Source organism: Oncorhynchus masou, unplaced genomic scaffold, assembly GCF_036934945.1.
Source record: "Oncorhynchus masou masou isolate Uvic2021 unplaced genomic scaffold, UVic_Omas_1.1 unplaced_scaffold_181, whole genome shotgun sequence".
NCBI lineage: Eukaryota > Metazoa > Chordata > Actinopteri > Salmoniformes > Salmonidae > Oncorhynchus > Oncorhynchus masou.
Window position 1 is genome coordinate 1,368,514 of NW_027016550.1, and position 21,034 is coordinate 1,389,547.

Sequence of the window (21,034 nt, forward strand, 5' to 3'; positions counted from 1 at the left end):
ATGACGTGATTCCCTACAACATCTCTATGTCAACAGAGATGACGTGATTCCCCACAACATCTCTATGTCAACAGAGATGACGTGATTCCCCACAACATCTCTATGTCAACAGAGATGACGTGATTCCCCACAACATCTCTATGTCAACAGAGATGACGTGATTCCCCACAACATCTCTATGTCAACAGAGATGACGTGATTCCCCACAACATCTCTATGTCAACAGAGATGACGTGATTCCCCACAACATCTCTATGTCAACAGAGATGACGTGATTCCCCACAACATCTCTATGTCAACAGAGATGACGTGATTCCCCACAACATCTCTATGTCAACAGAGATGACGTGATTCCCCACAACATCTCTATGTCAACAGAGATGACGTGATTCCCCACAACATCTCTATGTCAACAGAGATGACGTGATTCCCTACAGCAAAACATCTATCTCAACGTTTATTAATAGAGATGACGTGATTCCCTACAACATCTCTATGTCAACAGAGATGACGTGATTCCCCACAACATCTCTATGTCAACAGAGATGACGTGATTCCCCACAACATCTCTATGTCAACAGAGATGACGTGATTCCCTACAGCAAAACATCTATCTCAACGTTTATTAATAGAGATGACGTGATTCCCCACAACATCTCTATGTCAACAGAGATGACGTGATTCCCCACAACATCTCTATGTCAACAGAGATGACGTGATTCCCCACAACATCTCTATGTCAACAGAGATGACGTGATTCCCCACAACATCTCTATCTCAACAGAGATGAAGTGATTCCCTACAACATCTCTATCTCAACAGAGATGATGTGATTCCCTACAACATCTCTATCTCAACAGAGATGATGTGATTCCCTACAACATCTCTATCTCAACAGAGATGATGTGATTCCCTACAACATCTCTATCTCAACAGAGATGATGTGATTCCCTACAACATCTCTATCTCAACGTTTAGCAACATTGTGCCCTTATGAAAATATCACAGAGGGTGTGGTTAGTAACCAGGGGGTGTGGTCAGTAACCTTGATCGAAGGAGTCGTCGGAGGAGCTAAGCCCCGCCTCCTGCAGCAGCAGGGATAAGTGCTTCTGTTTCCTCTCCCGAGCCGCCTGATTGGACGAGGAGGGAGACGGTCTCTTCCTGGGCGGGGTTGTGTGGGGTCGCAACCCTGAGAAGGGGTGACAGCCCCCCCGGGGGACATCCTCTTCAGAGTCAGAGTCTGGTGCAGAGAACACAGGGTCAGGACACAACACATTAACATGGTAGTCATTTAACAGAGGTTCTCATCCAGAGACTCAGTGACATTAACATGGTAGACATTTAACATGTTAGACATTTAACATGTTAGTCATTTAACATGTTAGTCATTTAACATGTTAGTCATTTAACATGTTAGTCATTTAACATGTTAGTCATTTAACATGTTAGTCATTTAACATGACAGTCATTTAACATGGTAGTCATTTAACAGAGGTTCTCATCCAGAGACTCAGTGACATTAACATGGTAGACATTTAACATGTTAGTCATTTAACATGTTAGTCATTTAACATGTTAGTCATTTAACATGTTAGTCATTTAACATGTTAGTCATTTAACATGTTAGTCATTTAACATGTTAGTCATTTAACATGTTAGTCATTTAACATGTTAGTCATTTAACAGAGGTTCTCATCCAGAGACTCAGTGACATTAACATGTTAGTCATTTAACATGTTAGTCATTTAACATGTTAGACATTTAACATGTTAGTCATTCAACATGTTAGTCATTCAACATGTTAGTCATTCAACATGTTAGTCATTTAACATGTTAGTCATTTAACATGTTAGTCATTTAACATGTTAGACATTTAACATGTTAGTCATTTAACATGTTAGTCATTTAACATGTTAGACATTTAACATGTTAGACATTTAACATGTTAGTCATTTAACATGTTAGTCATTTAACATGTTAGTCATTTAACATGTTAGTCATTTAACATGTTAGTCATTTAACATGTTAGTCATTTAACATGTTAGACATTTAACATGGTAGTCATTTAACATGTTAGTCATTTAACATGTTAGACATTTAACAGAGGTTCTCATCCAGAGACTCAGTTACAATAACATGTTAGACATTTAACATGCTAGTCATTTAACATGGTAGTCATTTAACATGTTAGTCATTTAACATGTTAGTCATTTAACAGAGGTTCTCATCCAGAGACTCAGTTACAATAACATGTTAGTCATTTAACATGTTAGTCATTTAACATGTTAGTCATTTAACATGTTAGTCATTTAACATGTTAGTCATTTAACATGTTAGTCATTTAACAGAGGTTCTCATCCAGAGACTCAGTGACATTAACATGTTAGTCATTTAACATATCACACGTAGTTAGTATATTCATCTTCAGACAACCACATATCACAGTAGTTAGTATATTCAGATAGCTAGGTGGGACAACCACATATTACAGTAGTTAGTATATTCAGATAGCTAGGTGAGACAACCACATATCACAGTAGTTAGTGTATTCAGATAGCTAGGTGAGACAACCACATATCACAGTAGTTAGTATATTCAGATAGCTAGGTGATGGCTAGGTGATAGCTAGGTGAGACAACCACATATCACAGTAGTTAGTATATTCAGATAGCTAGGTGATGGCTAGGTGATAGCTAGGTGGACAACCACATATCACAGTAGTTAGTATATTCAGATAGCTAGGTGATGGCTAGGTGATAGCTAGGTGGGACAACCACATATCACAGTAGTTAGTATATTCAGATAGCTAGGTGGGACAACCACATATTACAGTAGTTAGTGTATTCAGATAGCTAGGTGAGACAACCACATATTACAGTAGTTAGTATATTCAGATAGCTAGGTGGGACAACCACATATCACAGTAGTTAGTGTATTCAGATAGCTAGGTGGGACAACCACATATCACAGTAGTTAGTATATTCAGATAGCTAGGTGAGACAACCACATATTACAGTAGTTAGTATATTCAGATAGCGAGGTGAGACAACCACATATCACAGTAGTTAGTATATTCAGATAGCGAGGTGGGACAACCACATATCACAGTAGTTAGTATATTCAGATAGCGAGGTGAGACAACCACATATCACAGTAGTTAGTATATTCAGATAGCTAGGTGGGACAACCACATATCACAGTAGTTAGTATATTCAGATAGCTAGGTGATGGCTAGGTGATGGCTAGGTGATGGCTAGGTGATGGCAAGGTGATGGCAAGGTGATGGCTAGGTGATGGCAAGGTGATGGCAAGGTGATGGCTAGGCGATAGCTAGGCGATGGCTAGGTGATGGCTAGGTGATGGCTAGGTGATGGCTAGGTGATGGCAAGGTGATGGCAAGGTGATGGCTAGGTGATGGCAAGGTGATGGCAAGGTGATGGCTAGGCGATAGCTAGGCGATGGCTAGGTGATGGCTAGGTGATGGCTAGGTGATGGCTAGGTGATGGCTAGGTGATGGCTAGGTGATGGCTAGGTGATGGCTAGGTGATGGCTAGGCGATAGCTAGGTGATGGCTAGGTGGACAACCACATATCACAGTACAATAAGAACCCATTTCCTTAATAAAGTTAAATATTGGCACGGCCTTTACTGTCCTACACGACACAACCAGCAGGATGTGGACACCTGCTGGTCCAACATCTCATTCAAAAATCATAGGCATTAATATGGAGTTGGTCCTCCCTTTGCTGCTATAACAGCCTCCACTCTTCTGGGAAGGCTTTCCACTAGATGTTGGAACATTGCTACGGAACATTGGAACATTGCTATGGAACATTGCTACGGAACATTGGAACATTGCTACGGAACATTGGAACATTGCTACGGAACATTGCTACGGAACATTGCTACACAACATTGAAACATTGCTACGGAACATTGGCGGGCGATTAGGCATGGCTCGAGTCTTAATTTTCAATGCATCACAAAGGTTTTCAATGGGGTTGAGGTCAGGGCTCTGTGCAGGCCAGTCAAGTTCTTCCACACCGATCGACAAACTATTTCTGTATGGACCTCACTTGAGCGGGGTAATTGTCATGCTGAAACAGGAAAGGGTCTTCCCCAAACTGTTGCCACAGAATCGTCTAGAATGTCATTGTATGCTGCAGCGTTAAGATTTCCCTTCACTGGAACTAAGGGGCCCGAACCATGAAAAACAGCCCCAGACCATTATTCCTCCTCCACCAAACTTTACAGTTGGCACTATGCATTGGGGCAGGTAGCTTTCTCGTGGCATCTGCCAAACTCAGATTCGTCCATCGGACTGTGAGATGGTGAAGCGTGACTCATCACTCCAGAGAACGCGTTTCCACTGCTCCAGAGTCCAATGGCGGCAAGCTTTACGCCACTCCAGCCCACGCTTGGTTTACACCACTCCAGCCCACGCTTGGTTTACACCACTCCAGCCCACGCTTGGTTTACACCACTCCAGCCCACGCTTGGTTTACACCACTCCAGCCCACGCTTGGTTTACACCACTCCAGCCCACGCTTGGTTTACACCACTCCAGCCCACGCTTGGTTTACACCACTCCAGCTTGGTTTACACCACTCCAGCCCACGCTTGGTTTACACCACTCCAGCTTGGTTTACACCACTCCAGCAGAGGCTTGGTTTACACCACTCCAGCTTGGTTTACACCACTCCAGCCCACGCTTGGTTTACACCACTCCAGCCCACGCTTGGTTTACACCACTCCAGCCCACGCTTGGTTTACACCACTCCAGCCCACGCTTGGTTTACACCACTCCAGCCCACGCTTGGTTTACACCACTCCAGCAGAGGCTTGGTTTACACCACTCCAGCAGAGGCTTGGTTTACACCACTCCAGCTTGGTTTACACCACTCCAGCTTGGTTTACACCACTCCAGCTTGGTTTACACCACTCCAGCTTGGTTTACACCACTCCAGCTTGGTTTACACCACTCCAGCCCACGCTTGGTTTACACCACTCCAGCCCACGCTTGGTTTACACCACTCCAGCCCACGCTTGGTTTACACCACTCCAGCTTGGTTTACACCACTCCAGCCCACGCTTGGTATACACCACTCCAGCCCACGCTTGGTTTACACCACTCCAGCTTGGTTTACACCACTCCAGCTTGGTATACACCACTCCAGCCCACGATTGGTTTACACCACTCCAGCCCACGCTTGGTATACACCACTCCAGCCCACGCTTGGTTTACACCACTCCAGCTTGGTTTACACCACTCCAGCTTGGTTTACACCACTCCAGCTTGGTATACACCACTCCAGCCCACGATTGGTATACACCACTCCAGCCCACGCTTGGTATACACCACTCCAGCCCACGCTTGGTATACACCACTCCAGCTTGGTTTACACCACTCCAGCTTGGTATACACCACTCCAGCCCACGCTTGGTTTACACCACTCCAGCCCACGCTTGGTATACACCACTCCAGCCCACGCTTGGTTTACACCACTCCAGCTTGGTTTACACCACTCCAGCCCACGCTTGGTTTACACCACTCCAGCTTGGTATACACCACTCCAGCCCACGCTTGGTATACACCACTCCAGCCCACGCTTGGTTTACACCACTCCAGCCCACGCTTGGTATACACCACTCCAGCCCACGCTTGGTTTACACCACTCCAGCTTGGTATACACCACTCCAGCCCACGCTTGGTTTACACCACTCCAGCCCACGCTTGGTTTACACCACTCCAGCCCACGCTTGGTATACACCACTCCAGCCCACGCTTGGTTTACACCACTCCAGCCCACGCTTGGTATACACCACTCCAGCCCACGCTTGGTATACACCACTCCAGCCCACGCTTGGTTTACACCACTCCAGCCCACGCTTGGTATACACCACTCCAGCCCACGCTTGGTTTACACCACTCCAGCTTGGTATACACCACTCCAGCCCACGCTTGGTTTACACCACTCCAGCCCACGCTTGGTATACACCACTCCAGCCCACGCTTGGTTTACACCACTCCAGCTTGGTATACACCACTCCAGCCCACGCTTGGTTTACACCACTCCAGCTTGGTATACACCACTCCAGCCCACGCTTGGTTTACACCACTCCAGCCCACGCTTGGTTTACACCACTCCAGCCCACGCTTGGTATACACCACTCCAGCCCACGCTTGGTTTACACCACTCCAGCTTGGTTGACACCACTCCAGCCCACGCTTGGTCTACACCACTCCAGCTTGGTTGACACCACTCCAGCCCACGCTTGGTATACACCACTCCAGCCCACGCTTGGTTTACACCACTCCAGCCCACGCTTGGTTTACACCACTCCAGCTTGGTTTACACCACTCCAGCTTGGTCTACACCACTCCAGCTTGGTTTACACCCCTCCAGCCCACGCTTGGTTTACACCCCTCCAGCCCACGCTTGGCACTGCGCATGGTGATCTGAGGCTTGTGTGCGGCTGCTCAGCCATGGAAACCCATTTCATGAAGCTTACAATAACACACACAACACACACAACACACACAACACAATAACACACACAACACACACAACACAATAACACACACAACACAATAACACACACAACACAATAACACACACAACACAATAACACACACAACACAATAACACACACAACACACACAACACAATAACACACACAACACAATAACACACACAACACACACAACACAATAACACACACAACACACACAACACACACAACACAATAACACACACAACACAATAACACACACACAGCACAATAACACACACAACACAATAACACACACAACACAATAACACACACAACACAATAACACACACAACACAATAACACACACAACACAATAACACACACAACACACACAACACAATAACACAATAACACACACAACACAATAACACACACAACACACACAACACAATAACACACACAACACACACAACACAATAACACACACAACACAATAACACACACACAGCACAATAACACACACAACACAATAACACACACAACACAATAACACAATAACACACCCAACACAATAACACACCCAACACAATAACACACCCAACACAATAACACACCCAACACAATAACACACCCAACACAATAACACACACAACACAATAACACACACAACACAATAACACACACAACACAATAACACACACAACACACACAACACAATAACACACACAACACAATAACACACACAACACACACAACACAATAACACACACAACACACACAACACACACAACACAATAACACACACAACACAATAACACACACACAGCACAATAACACACACAACACAATAACACACACAACACAATAACACACACAACACAATAACACACACAACACAATAACACACACAACACAATAACACACACAACACACACAACACAATAACACACACAACACAATAACACACACAACACACACAACACAATAACACACACAACACACACAACACAATAACACACACAACACAATAACACACACACAGCACAATAACACACCCAACACAATAACACACCCAACACAATAACACAATAACACACCCAACACAATAACACACCCAACACAATAACACACCCAACACAATAACACACCCAACACAATAACACACCCAACACAATAACACACCCAACACAATAACACACCCAACACAATAACACACACAACACAATAACACACACAACACAATAACACACACAACACAATAACACACACAACACAATAACACACACAACACAATAACACACACAACACAATAACACACACAACACAATAACACACACAACACACACAACACAATAACACACACAACACAATAACACACACAACACACACAACACAATAACACACACAACACACACAACACACACAACACAATAACACACACAACACAATAACACACACACAGCACAATAACACACACAACACAATAACACACACAACACAATAACACACACAACACAATAACACACACAACACAATAACACACACAACACACACAACACAATAACACACACAACACAATAACACACACAACACAATAACACACACAACACAATAACACACACAACACAATAACACACACAACACACACAACACAATAACACACACAACACAATAACACACACAACACAATAACACACACAACACAATAACACAATAACACACACAACACAATAACACACACAACACAATAACACACACAACACACACAACACAATAACACACACAACTCAATAACACACACAACACAATAACACACACAACACAATAACACACACAACACAATAACACACACAACTCAATAACACACACAACACAATAACACACAATAACACACACAACACACACAACACACACAACACACACAACACACACAACACAATAACACACACAACACAATAACACACACAACACACACAACACAATAACACACACAACTCAATAACACACACAACACAATAACACACACTACACAATAACACAATAACACACACAACACAATAACACACACAACACAATAACACACACAACACACACAACACAATAACACACACAACTCAATAACACACACAACACAATAACACACACAACACAATAACACACACAACACAATAACACACACAACTCAATAACACACACAACACAATAACACACACAACACAATAACACACACAACACAATAACACACACAACACACACAACACAATAACACACACAACTCAATAACACACACAACACAATAACATACACAACACAATAACACACACAACACAATAACACACACAACACAATAACACACACAACTCAATAACATACACAACACAATAACACACACAACACAATAACACACACAACACAATAACACACACAACTCAATAACACACACAACACAATAACACACACAACACAATAACACACACAACACAATAACACACACAACACAATAACACACACAACACAATAACACACACAACACAATAACACACCCAACACACACAACACAATAACACACACAACACAATAACACACCCAACACAATAACACACACAACACACACAACACAATAACACACACAACACAATAACACACACAACACAATAACACACACAACACAATAACACACACAACACAATAACACACACAACACACACAACACAATAACACACACAACTCAATAACACACACAACACAATAACACACACAACACACACAACACAATAACACACACAACCTCAGTCTGTACAGGGCTAGGACACACCGACACACACACAGTACTAACAAAGTGTAACTCACTGTAGTCATAGCTGGAGCGTTGAGAGGAGTGAGGAAGAGGAGGAGAAACCATCTCCCTCTGACCTCTAACCTTCTGTTTCCCTCCAGACGAGGGGATCACCCCTCCGTCCCTCCCGCCGGGGTCAGAGGGCGGCCGGCGGCTGCTGCTGAGTACGGACAGGGAGAGAGCTCTGTCCAGGTCACAGGCTAGCTGCTCATGGTCACACAGACCGACACGACGAGCCTTAAAGACCTGGTGGAGAACACACACACCATTACACACACACACACACCATTACAAAACACACACACAAACACCATTATAAAAACACACACACCATTACAAAACACACTATTACAAACACACACACCATTACAAAACACACAATTATAAAAACACACACACACACCGAGCCTTAAAGACCTGGTGGATAGAACACAGACACCCCCCCCCCCCGTTACACACACACCCCCCGTTACACACACACACACACCCCCCGTTACACACACACACACCCCCCGTTACACACACACACACACACACCCCGTTACACACACACACACACACACCCCCCGTTACACACACACACACACACACCCCCCCGTTACACACCCCCCCCCGTTACACACACACACCCCCCCGTCACACACACACACCCCCCCGTTACACACACACACACGTTACACACACAGTACCTCCAGAGAGTGACTAGTGGACGGCTCCTGATCCTGCCAACTCCTCTTCTCTCCTCCTCTTCCTCCCCCCATCTCTTCATCCTCCCCTCTGGAACAGTGGAACCTCTTCTTCCCTCCATCCTCCACCTCCGAGTACCGCACTGTCCTGCCCGGCCTGACACACACACAACACACACACACAAACACACACACACACACACACACACACACACACACACACGTTAGGAAAACACCGTTAACACTCATAAGTTCAGTCCTCCTCATGAAGAACGCTCAGTAAATGAAACAGCATCAGCCTGTCCTCATTCAGTCTCAATGACAGCTATAAACACAGCATCAGCCTGTCCTCATTCAGTCTCAATGACAGCTATAAACACAGTATCAGCCTGTCCTCATCCAGTCTCAATGACAGCTATAAACACAGTATCAACCTCATCCAGTCTCAATGACAGCTATAAACACAGCATCAGCCTCATCCAGTCTCAATGACAGCTATAAACACAGTATCAACCTGTCCTCATTCAGTCTCAATGACAGCTATAAACACAGCATCAGCCTCATTCAGTCTCAATGACAGCTATAAACACAGCATCAGCCTCATCCAGTCTCAATGACAGCTATAAACACAGCATCAGCCTGTCCTCATCCAGTCTCAATGACAGCTATAAACACAGCATCAACCTGTCCTCATTCAGTCTCAATGACAGCTATAAACACAGTATCAGCCTGTCCTCATCCAGTCTCAATGACAGCTATAAACACAGTATCAACCTGTCCTCATTCAGTCTCAATGACAGCTATAAACACAGTATCAGCCTGTCCTCATCCAGTCTCAATGACAGCTATAAACACAGCATCAGCCTGTCCTCATCCAGTCTCAATGACAGCTATAAACACAGCATCAACCTCATCCAGTCTCAATGACAGCTATAAACACAGCATCAGCCTGTCCTCATTCAGTCTCAATGACAGCTATAAACACAGCATCAACCTCATCCAGTCTCAATGACAGCTATAAACACAGCATCAGCCTGTCCTCATCCAGTCTCAATGACAGCTATAAACACAGCATCAACCTCATCCAGTCTCAATGACAGCTATAAACACAGTATCAGCCTGTCCTCATCCAGTCTCAATGACAGCTATAAACACAGCATCAACCTCATCCAGTCTCAATGACAGCTATAAACACAGTATCAGCCTGTCCTCATCCAGTCTCAATGACAGCTATAAACACAGCATCAACCTCATCCAGTCTCAATGACAGCTATAAACACAGTATCAGCCTGTCCTCATTCAGTCTCAATGACAGCTATAAACACAGCATCAGCCTGTCCTCATCCAGTCTCAATGACAGCTATAAACACAGCATCAGCCTGTCCTCATCCAGTCTCAATGACAGCTATAAACACAGTATCAGCCTCATCCAGTCTCAATGACAGCTATAAACACAGTATCAGCCTGTCCTCATTCAGTCTCAATGACAGCTATAAACACAGTATCAGCCTGTCCTCATTCAGTCTCAATGACAGCTATAAACACAGCATCAGCCTCATCCAGTCTCAATGACAGTTATAAACACAGCATCAGCCTCATTCAGTCTCAATGACAGCTATAAACACAGCATCAGCCTGTCCTCATTCAGTCTCAATGACAGCTATAAACACAGTATCAGCCTGTCCTCATCCAGTCTCAATGACAGCTATAAACACAGCATCAGCCTGTCCTCATCCAGTCTCAATGACAGCTATAAACACAGCATCAACCTCATCCAGTCTCAATGACAGCTATAAACACAGTATCAGCCTGTCCTCATCCAGTCTCAATGACAGCTATAAACACAGCATCAGCCTGTCCTCATCCAGTCTCAATGACAGCTATAAACACAGCATCAACCTCATCCAGTCTCAATGACAGCTATAAACACAGTATCAGCCTGTCCTCATCCAGTCTCAATGACAGCTATAAACACAGTATCAACCTCATCCAGTCTCAATGACAGCTATAAACACAGTATCAACCTCATCCAGTCTCAATGACAGCTATAAACACAGCATCAGCCTGTCCTCATCCAGTCTCAATGACAGCTATAAACACAGCATCAGCCTCATCCAGTCTCAATGACAGCTATAAACACAGCATCAGCCTGTCCTCATCCAGTCTCAATGACAGCTATAAACACAGCATCAGCCTGTCCTCATTCAGTCTCAATGACAGCTATAAACACAGCATCAACCTGTCCTCATTCAGTCTCAATGACAGCTATAAACACAGTATCAACCTCATCCAGTCTCAATGACAGCTATAAACACAGTATCAGCCTGTCCTCATCCAGTCTCAATGACAGCTATAAACACAGTATCAGCCTGTCCTCATTCAGTCTCAATGACAGCTATAAACACAGCATCAGCCTGTCCTCATCCAGTCTCAATGACAGCTATAAACACAGCATCAGCCTGTCCTCATTCAGTCTCAATGACAGCTATAAACACAGCATCAACCTGTCCTCATTCAGTCTCAATGACAGCTATAAACACTATAAACACAGCTATCAAGCCTGTCCTCATCCAGTCTCAATGACAGCTATAAACACAGTATCAGCCTGTCCTCATCCAGTCTCAATGACAGCTATAAACACAGTATCAGCATCCAGTCTGTAAACACCATCAGCCTGTCCTCCAGTCTCAATGACAGCTATAAACACAGTATCAGCCTGTCCTCATCCAGTCTCAATGACAGCTATAAACACAGCATCAGCCTGTCCTCATCATCCAGTCTCAATGACAGCTATAAACACAGTATCAACCTGTCCTCATTCAGTCTCAATGACAGCTATAAACACAGCATCAGCCTGTCCTCATCCAGTCTCAATGACAGCTATAAACACAGCATCAACCTGTCCTCATTCAGTCTCAATGACAGCTATAAACACAGCATCAACCTGTCCTCATCCAGTCTCAATGACAGCTATAAACACAGTATCAGCCTGTCCTCATTCAGTCTCAATGACAGCTATAAACACAGCATCAACCTGTCCTCATTCAGTCTCAATGACAGCTATAAACACAGCATCAACCTGTCCTCATTCAGTCTCAATGACAGCTATAAACACAGCATCAGCCTGTCCTCATTCAGTCTCAATGACAGCTATAAACACAGTATCAGCCTGTCCTCATTCAGTCTCAATGACAGCTATAAACACAGTATCAACCTGTCCTCATTCAGTCTCAATGACAGCTATAAACACAGTCATCAAGTCCTGTCCTCATTCCAGTCTCAATGACAGCTATAAACACAGCATCAGCCTGTCCTCATTCAGTCTCAATGACAGCTATAAACACAGTATCAGCCTGTCCTCATTCAGTCTCAATGACAGCTATAAACACAGTATCAACCTGTCCTCATCCAGTCTCAATGACAGCTATAAACACAGCATCAGCCTGTCCTCATCCAGTCTCAATGACAGCTATAAACACAGTCCTCATCAGCCTGTCCTCATCCAGTCTCAATGACAGCTATAAACACAGCATCAGCCTGTCCTCATTCAGTCTCAATGACAGCTATAAACACAGCATCAGCCTGTCCTCATTCAGTCTCAATGACAGCTATAAACACAGTATCAGCCTGTCCTCATTCAGTCTCAATGACAGCTATAAACACAGCTATCAGCCTGTCCTCATCCAGTCTCAATGACAGCTATAAACACAGTATCAGCCTGTCCTCATTCAGTCTCAATGACAGCTATAAACACAGCATCAGCCTGTCCTCATTCAGTCTCAATGACAGCTATAAACACAGCATCAGCCTGTCCTCATTCAGTCTCAATGACAGCTATAAACACAGTATCAACCTGTCCTCATTCAGTCTCAATGACAGCTATAAACACAGCATCAACCTGTCCTCATTCAGTCTCAATGACAGCTATAAACACAGTATCAGCCTGTCCTCATTCAGTCTCAATGACAGCTATAAACACAGTATCAGCCTGTCCTCATCCAGTCTCAATGACAGCTATAAACACAGCATCAACCTGTCCTCATTCAGTCTCAATGACAGCTATAAACACAGCATCAGCCTGTCCTCATTCAGTCTCAATGACAGCTATATCAGCCCTCATTCAGTCTCAATGACAGCTATAAACACATCAGCCTGTCCTCATTCAGTCTCAATGACAGCTATAAACACAGCATCAGCCTGTCCTCATCCAGTCTCAATGACAGCTATAAACACAGCATCAGCCTGTCCTTCAGTCTCAATGACAGCTGACAGCTATAAACACAGCATCAACCTGTCCTCATTCAGTCTCAATGACAGCTATAAACACAGCATCAAGCCTGTCCTCATCCAGTCTCAATGACAGCTATAAACACAGCATCAGCCTGTCCTCATTCAGTCTCAATGACAGCTATAAACACAGCATCAGCCTGTCCTCATCCAGTCTCAATGACAGCTATAAACACAGCATCAGCCTGTCCTCATCCAGTCTCAATGACAGCTATAAACACAGTATCAACCTGTCCTCATTCAGTCTCAATGACAGCTATAAACACAGCATCAGCCTGTCCTCATTCAGTCTCAATGACAGCTATAAACACAGCATCAACCTCATCCAGTCTCAATGACAGCTATAAACACAGCATCAGCCTGTCCTCATTCAGTCTCAATGACAGCTATAAACACAGTATCAGCCTGTCCTCATTCAGTCTCAATGACAGCTATAAACACAGTATCAGTCCCTGTCCTCATTCAGTCTCAATGACAGCTATAAACACAGCATCAACCTGTCCTCATCCAGTCTCAATGACAGCTATAAACACAGCATCAGCCTGTCCTCATCCAGTCTCAATGACAGCTATAAACACATCAACCTCATCCAGTCTCAATGACAGCTATAAACACAGCATCAGCCTGTCCTCATCCAGTCTCAATGACAGCTATAAACACAGCATCAGCCTGTCCTCATTCAGTCTCAATGACAGCTATAAACACAGTATCAGCCTGTCCTCATCCAGTCTCAATGACAGCTATAAACACAGTATCAACCTGTCCTCATCCAGTCTCAATGACAGCTATAAACACAGCATCAGCCTCATCCAGTCTCAATGACAGCTATAAACACAGCATCAGCCTGTCCTCATTCAGTCTCAATGACAGCTATAAACACAGCATCAGCCTCATCCAGTCTCAATGACAGCTATAAACACAGTCCTCATCCAGTCTCAATGACAGCTATAAACACAGCATCAGCCTGTCCTCATTCAGTCTCAATGACAGCTATAAACACAGTATCAGCCTGTCCTCATTCAGTCTCAATGACAGCTATAAACACAGTATCAGCCTGTCCTCATCCAGTCTCAATGACAGCTATAAACACAGTATCAGCCTGTCCTCATCCAGTCTCAATGACAGCTATAAACACAGCATCAGCCTGTCCTCATCCAGTCTCAATGACAGCTATAAACACAGTATCAGCCTCATCCAGTCTCAATGACAGCTATAAACACAGCATCAGCCTGTCCTCATCCAGTCTCAATGACAGCTATAAACACAGTATCAGCCTGTCCTCATTCAGTCTCAATGACAGCTATAAACACAGCATCAGCCTGTCCTCATCCAGTCTCAATGACAGCTATAAACACAGCATCAGCCTCATCCAGTCTCAATGACAGCTATAAACACAGCATCAGCCTGTCCTCATTCAGTCTCAATGACAGCTATAAACACAGTATCAACCTGTCCTCATCCAGTCTCAATGACAGCTATAAACACAGCATCCTCATCCAGTCTCAATGACAGCTATAAACACAGCATCAGCCTGTCCTCATCAGTCTCAATGACAGCTATAAACACAGTATCAACCTGTCTCTCATTGACAGTCTCAATGACAGCTATAAACACAGCATCAGCCTGTCCTCATTCAGTCTCAATGACAGCTATAAACACAGCATCATCATCCAGTCTCAATGACAGCTATAAACACCATCATCCAGTCTCAATGACAGCTATAAACACAGCATCAGCCTCATCCAGTCTCAATGACAGCTATAAACACAGTATCAGCCTGTCCTCATTCAGTCTCAATGACAGCTATAAACACAGCATCAGCCTGTCCTCATTCAGTCTCAATGACAGCTATAAACACAGCATCAGCCTGTCCTCATCCAGTCTCAATGACAGCTATAAACACAGCATCAGCCTGTCCTCATTCAGTCTCAATGACAGCTATAAAAACATCAGTCCTCATCAGTCTCAATGACAGCTATAAACACAGCATCAGCCTCATCAGTCTCAATGACAGCTATAAACACAGCATCAGCCTGTCCTCATCAGTCTCAATGACAGCTATAAACACAGTATCAGCCTGTCCTCATCCAGTCTCAATGACAGCTATAAACACAGTATCAGCCTGTCCTCATCCAGTCTCAATGACAGCTATAAACACAGTATCAGCCTGTCCTCATTCAGTCTCAATGACAGCTATAAAACACAGTATCAGCCTGTCCTCATTCAGTCTCAATGACAGCTATAAACACAGTATCAGTCCTCATCCAGTCTCAATGACAGCTATAAACACAGCATCCTCATCCAGTCTCAATGACAGCTATAAACACAGTATCAGTCCTCATCCAGTCTCAATGACAGCTATAAACACAGTATCAGCTATAAACCTGTCCTCATCCAGTCTCAATGACAGCTATAAACACAGCATCAGCCTGTCCTCATCCAGTCTCAATGACAGCTATAAACACAGCATCAGCCTGTCCTCATTCAGTCTCAATGACAGCTATAAACACAGCATCAGCCTGTCCTCATCCAGTCTCAATGACAGCTATAAACACAGCCTGTCCTCATCCAGTCTCAATGACAGCTATAAACACATAAACACAGTCTCAATCAGCTATGCATCCTCATTCAGTCTCAATGACAGCTATAAACACAGTATCAGCCTCATCCAGTCTCAATGACAGCTATAAACACAGTATCAGCCTGTCCTCATCCAGTCTCAATGACAGCTATAAACACAGTATCAGCCTGTCCTCATTCAGTCTCAATGACAGCTATAAACACAGTATCAGCCTGTCCTCATTCAGTCTCAATGACAGCTATAAACACAGTATCAGCCTGTCCTCATTCAGTCTCAATGACAGCTATAAACACAGCATCAGCCTGTCCTCATCCAGTCTCAATGACAGCTATAAACACAGTATCAGCCTGTCCTCATTCAGTCTCTCAGTATGACAGTCCTCATCCAGTCTCAATGACAGCTATAAACACAGCATCAGCCTGTCCTCATTCAGTCTCAATGACAGCTATAAACACAGTATCAGCCTGTCCTCATCCAGTCTCAATGACAGCTATAAACACAGCATCAGCCTGTCCTCATCCAGTCTCAATGACAGCTATAAACACTATCAGCCTGTCCTCAAGTCTCAATGACAGCTATAAACACAGCATCAGCCTGTCCTCATTCAGTCTCAATGACAGCTATAAACACAGTATCAACCTGTCCTCATTCAGTCTCAATGACAGCTATAAACACAGCATCAGCCTGTCCTCATCCAGTCTCAATGACAGCTATAAACACAGTATCAGTCCTCATCAGTCTCAATGACAGCTATAAACACAGCATCAGCCTGTCCTCATTCAGTCTCAATGACAGCTATAAACACAGTATCAGCCTGTCCTCATTCAGTCTCAATGACAGCTATAAACACAGTATCAGCCTGTCCTCATCCAGTCTCAATGACAGCTATAAACACAGCATCAGCCTGTCCTCATTCAGTCTCAATGACAGCTATAAACACAGCATCAGCCTGTCCTCATTCAGTCTCAATGACAGCTATAAACACAGCATCAGCCTGTCCTCATTCAGTCTCAATGACAGCTATAAACACAGCATCAGCATGTCCTCATTCAGTCTCAATGACAGCTATAAACACAGCATCAGCCTGTCCTCATTCAGTCTCAATGACAGCTATAAACACAGCATCAGCCTGTCCTCATTCAGTCTCAATGACAGCTATAAACACAGCATCAGCCTATAAACACAGCATCCTCATTCCAGTCTCAATGACAGCTATAAACACAGCATCAGCCTGTCCTCATCCAGTCTCAATGACAGCTATAAACACAGTATCAGCCTCATCCAGTCTCAATGACAGCTATAAACACAGCATCAGCCTGTCCTCATCCAGTCTCAATGACAGCTATAAACACAGCATCAGCCTGTCCTCATCCAGTCTCAATGACAGCTATAAACACAGCATCAGCCTGTCCTCATCCAGTCTCAATGACAGCTATAAACACAGCATCAACCTGTCCTCATCCAGTCTCAATGACAGCTATAAACACAGTATCAGCCTGTCCTCATTCAGTCTCAATGACAGCTATAAACACAGTATCAGCCTGTCCTCATTCAGTCTCAATGACAGCTATAAACACAGTATCAACCTGTCCTCATTCAGTCTCAATGACAGCTATAAACACACATCAGTCCTCATTCAGTCTCAATGACAGCTATAAACACAGTATCCTCATTCAGTCTCAATGACAGCTATAAACACAGTATCAGCCTGTCCTCATCCAGTCTCAATGACAGCTATAAACACAGTATCAGCCTGTCCTCATTCAGTCTCAATGACAGCTATCAACCTGTCCTCATTCACACAGTATCAGCCTCATCAGTCTCAATGACAGTCCAGCATCATCCAGTCTCAATGACAGCTATAAACACAGTATCAGCCTGTCCTCATTCAGTCTCAATGACAGCTATAAACACAGCATCAACCTGTCCTCATCCAGTCTCAATGACAGCTATAAACACAGTATCAGCCTGTCCTCATTCAGTCTCAATGACAGCTATAAACACAGCATCAGCCTGTCCTCATTCAGTCTCAATGACAGCTATAAACACAGTATCAGCCTCATCAGTCTCATGACAGCTATAAACACAGTATCCTCATCCAGTCTCAATGACAGCTATAAACACAGCATCAGCCTGTCCTCATCCAGTCTCAATGACAGCTATAAACACAGCATCAGCCTGTCCTCATCCAGTCTCAATGACAGCTATAAACACAGTATCAACCTGTCCTCATTCAGTCTCAATGACAGCTATAAACACAGTATCAGCCTGTCCTCATTCAGTCTCAATGACAGCTATAAACACAGTATCATCATCCAGTCCTGTAAACACCTCATCCAGTCTCAATGACAGCTATAAACACAGCATCAGCCTGTCCTCATTCAGTCTCAATGACAGCTATAAACACAGTATCAGCCTGTCCTCATCCAGTCTCAATGACAGCTATAAACACATAAACACAGTCTCAATGACAGCCTGCATCCTCATTCAGTCTCAATGACAGCTATAAACACAGTATCAGCCTGTCCTCATTCATCTCAATGACAGCTATAAACACAGTATCAGCTCATCCAGTCTCAATGACAGCTATAAACACAGCATCTGTCCTCATCAGTCTCAATGACAGCTATAAACACAGCATCAGCCTGTCCTCATCCAGTCTCAATGACAGCTATAAACACAGCATCACCTGTCCTCATTCAGTCTCAATGACAGCTATAAACACAGCATCAGCCTGTCCTCATCCAGTCTCAATGACAGCTATAAACACAGCATATCATCCAGTCTCAATGACAGCTATAAACACAGTATCAGCCTGTCCTCATTCAGTCTCAATGACAGCTATAAACACAGTATCAGCCTGTCCTCATCCAGTCTCAATGACAGCTATAAACACAGTATCAACCTGTCCTCATCCAGTCTCAATGACAGCTATAAACACAGTATCAGCCTGTCCTCATTCAGTCTCAATGACAGCTATAAACACAGTATCAGCCTGTCCTCATTCAGTCTCAATGACAGCTATAAACACAGTATCAGCCTGTCCTCATCCAGTCTCAATGACAGCTATAAACACAGCATCAGCCTGTCCTCATCAGTCTCAATGACAGCTATAAACACAGTATCACCTGTCCTCATTCAGTCTCAATGACAGCTATAAACACAGTATCAACCTGTCCTCATTCAGTCTCAATGACAGCTATAAACACAGCATCAGCCTGTCCTCATCCAGTCTCAATGACAGCTATAAACACAGTATCAGCCTGTCCTCATTCAGTCTCAATGACAGCTATAAACACAGCATCAGCCTGTCCTCATTCAGTCTCAATGACAGCTATAAACACAGCATCAGCCTGTCCTCATCCAGTCTCAATGACAGCTATAAACACAGCATCAGCCTCATCCAGTCTCAATGACAGCTATAAACACAGTATCAGCCTGTCCTCATCCAGTCTCAATGACAGCTATAAACACAGTATCAGCCTGTCCTCATCCAGTCTCAATGACAGCTATAAACACAGCATCAGCCTGTCCTCATTCAGTCTCAATGACAGCTATAAACACAGTATCAGCCTGTCCTCATTCAGTCTCAATGACAGCTATAAACACAGCATCAGCCTGTCCTCATTCAGTCTCAATGACAGCTATAAACACAGTATCAGCCTCATCCAGTCTCAATCATTCAGTCTCAATGACAGCTATAAACACAGCATCAGCCTGTCCTCATTCAGTCTCAATGACAGCTATAAACACAGTATCAGCCTGTCTCATCCAGTCTCAATGACAGCTATAAACACAGCATCAGCCTGTCCTCATTCAGTCTCAATGACAGCTATAAACACAGCATCAGCCTGTCCTCATCCAGTCTCAATGACAGCTATAAACACAGCATCAGCCTGTCCTCATCCAGTCTCAATGACAGCTATAAACACAGTATCAGCCTGTCCTCATTCAGTCTCAATGACAGCTATAAACACAGTATCAGCCTGTCCTCATCCAGTCTCAATGACAGCTATAAACACAGTATCAGCCTGTCCTCATTCAGTCTCAATGACAGCTATAAACACAGCATCAGCCTGTCCTCATCCAGTCTCAATGACAGCTATAAACACAGTATCAGCCTGTCCTCATTCAGTCTCAATGACAGCT

The 21,034-nt window shown here is 44.0% G+C and overlaps 1 protein-coding gene across 1 annotated transcript in view; it reads right to left on the reverse strand.

The window, feature by feature from the left end:
* The window catches only part of tnrc18 (trinucleotide repeat containing 18), a 182,469-nt gene that overhangs the window by 59,154 nt on the left and 102,281 nt on the right, over nucleotides 1-21,034 (reverse strand). The window contains 3 exon segments of the mRNA XM_064964656.1: nucleotides 1,046-1,240; nucleotides 9,346-9,577; nucleotides 10,021-10,174. Of these exon segments, the coding sequence (XP_064820728.1) occupies nucleotides 1,046-1,240; nucleotides 9,346-9,577; nucleotides 10,021-10,174 (581 nt within the window).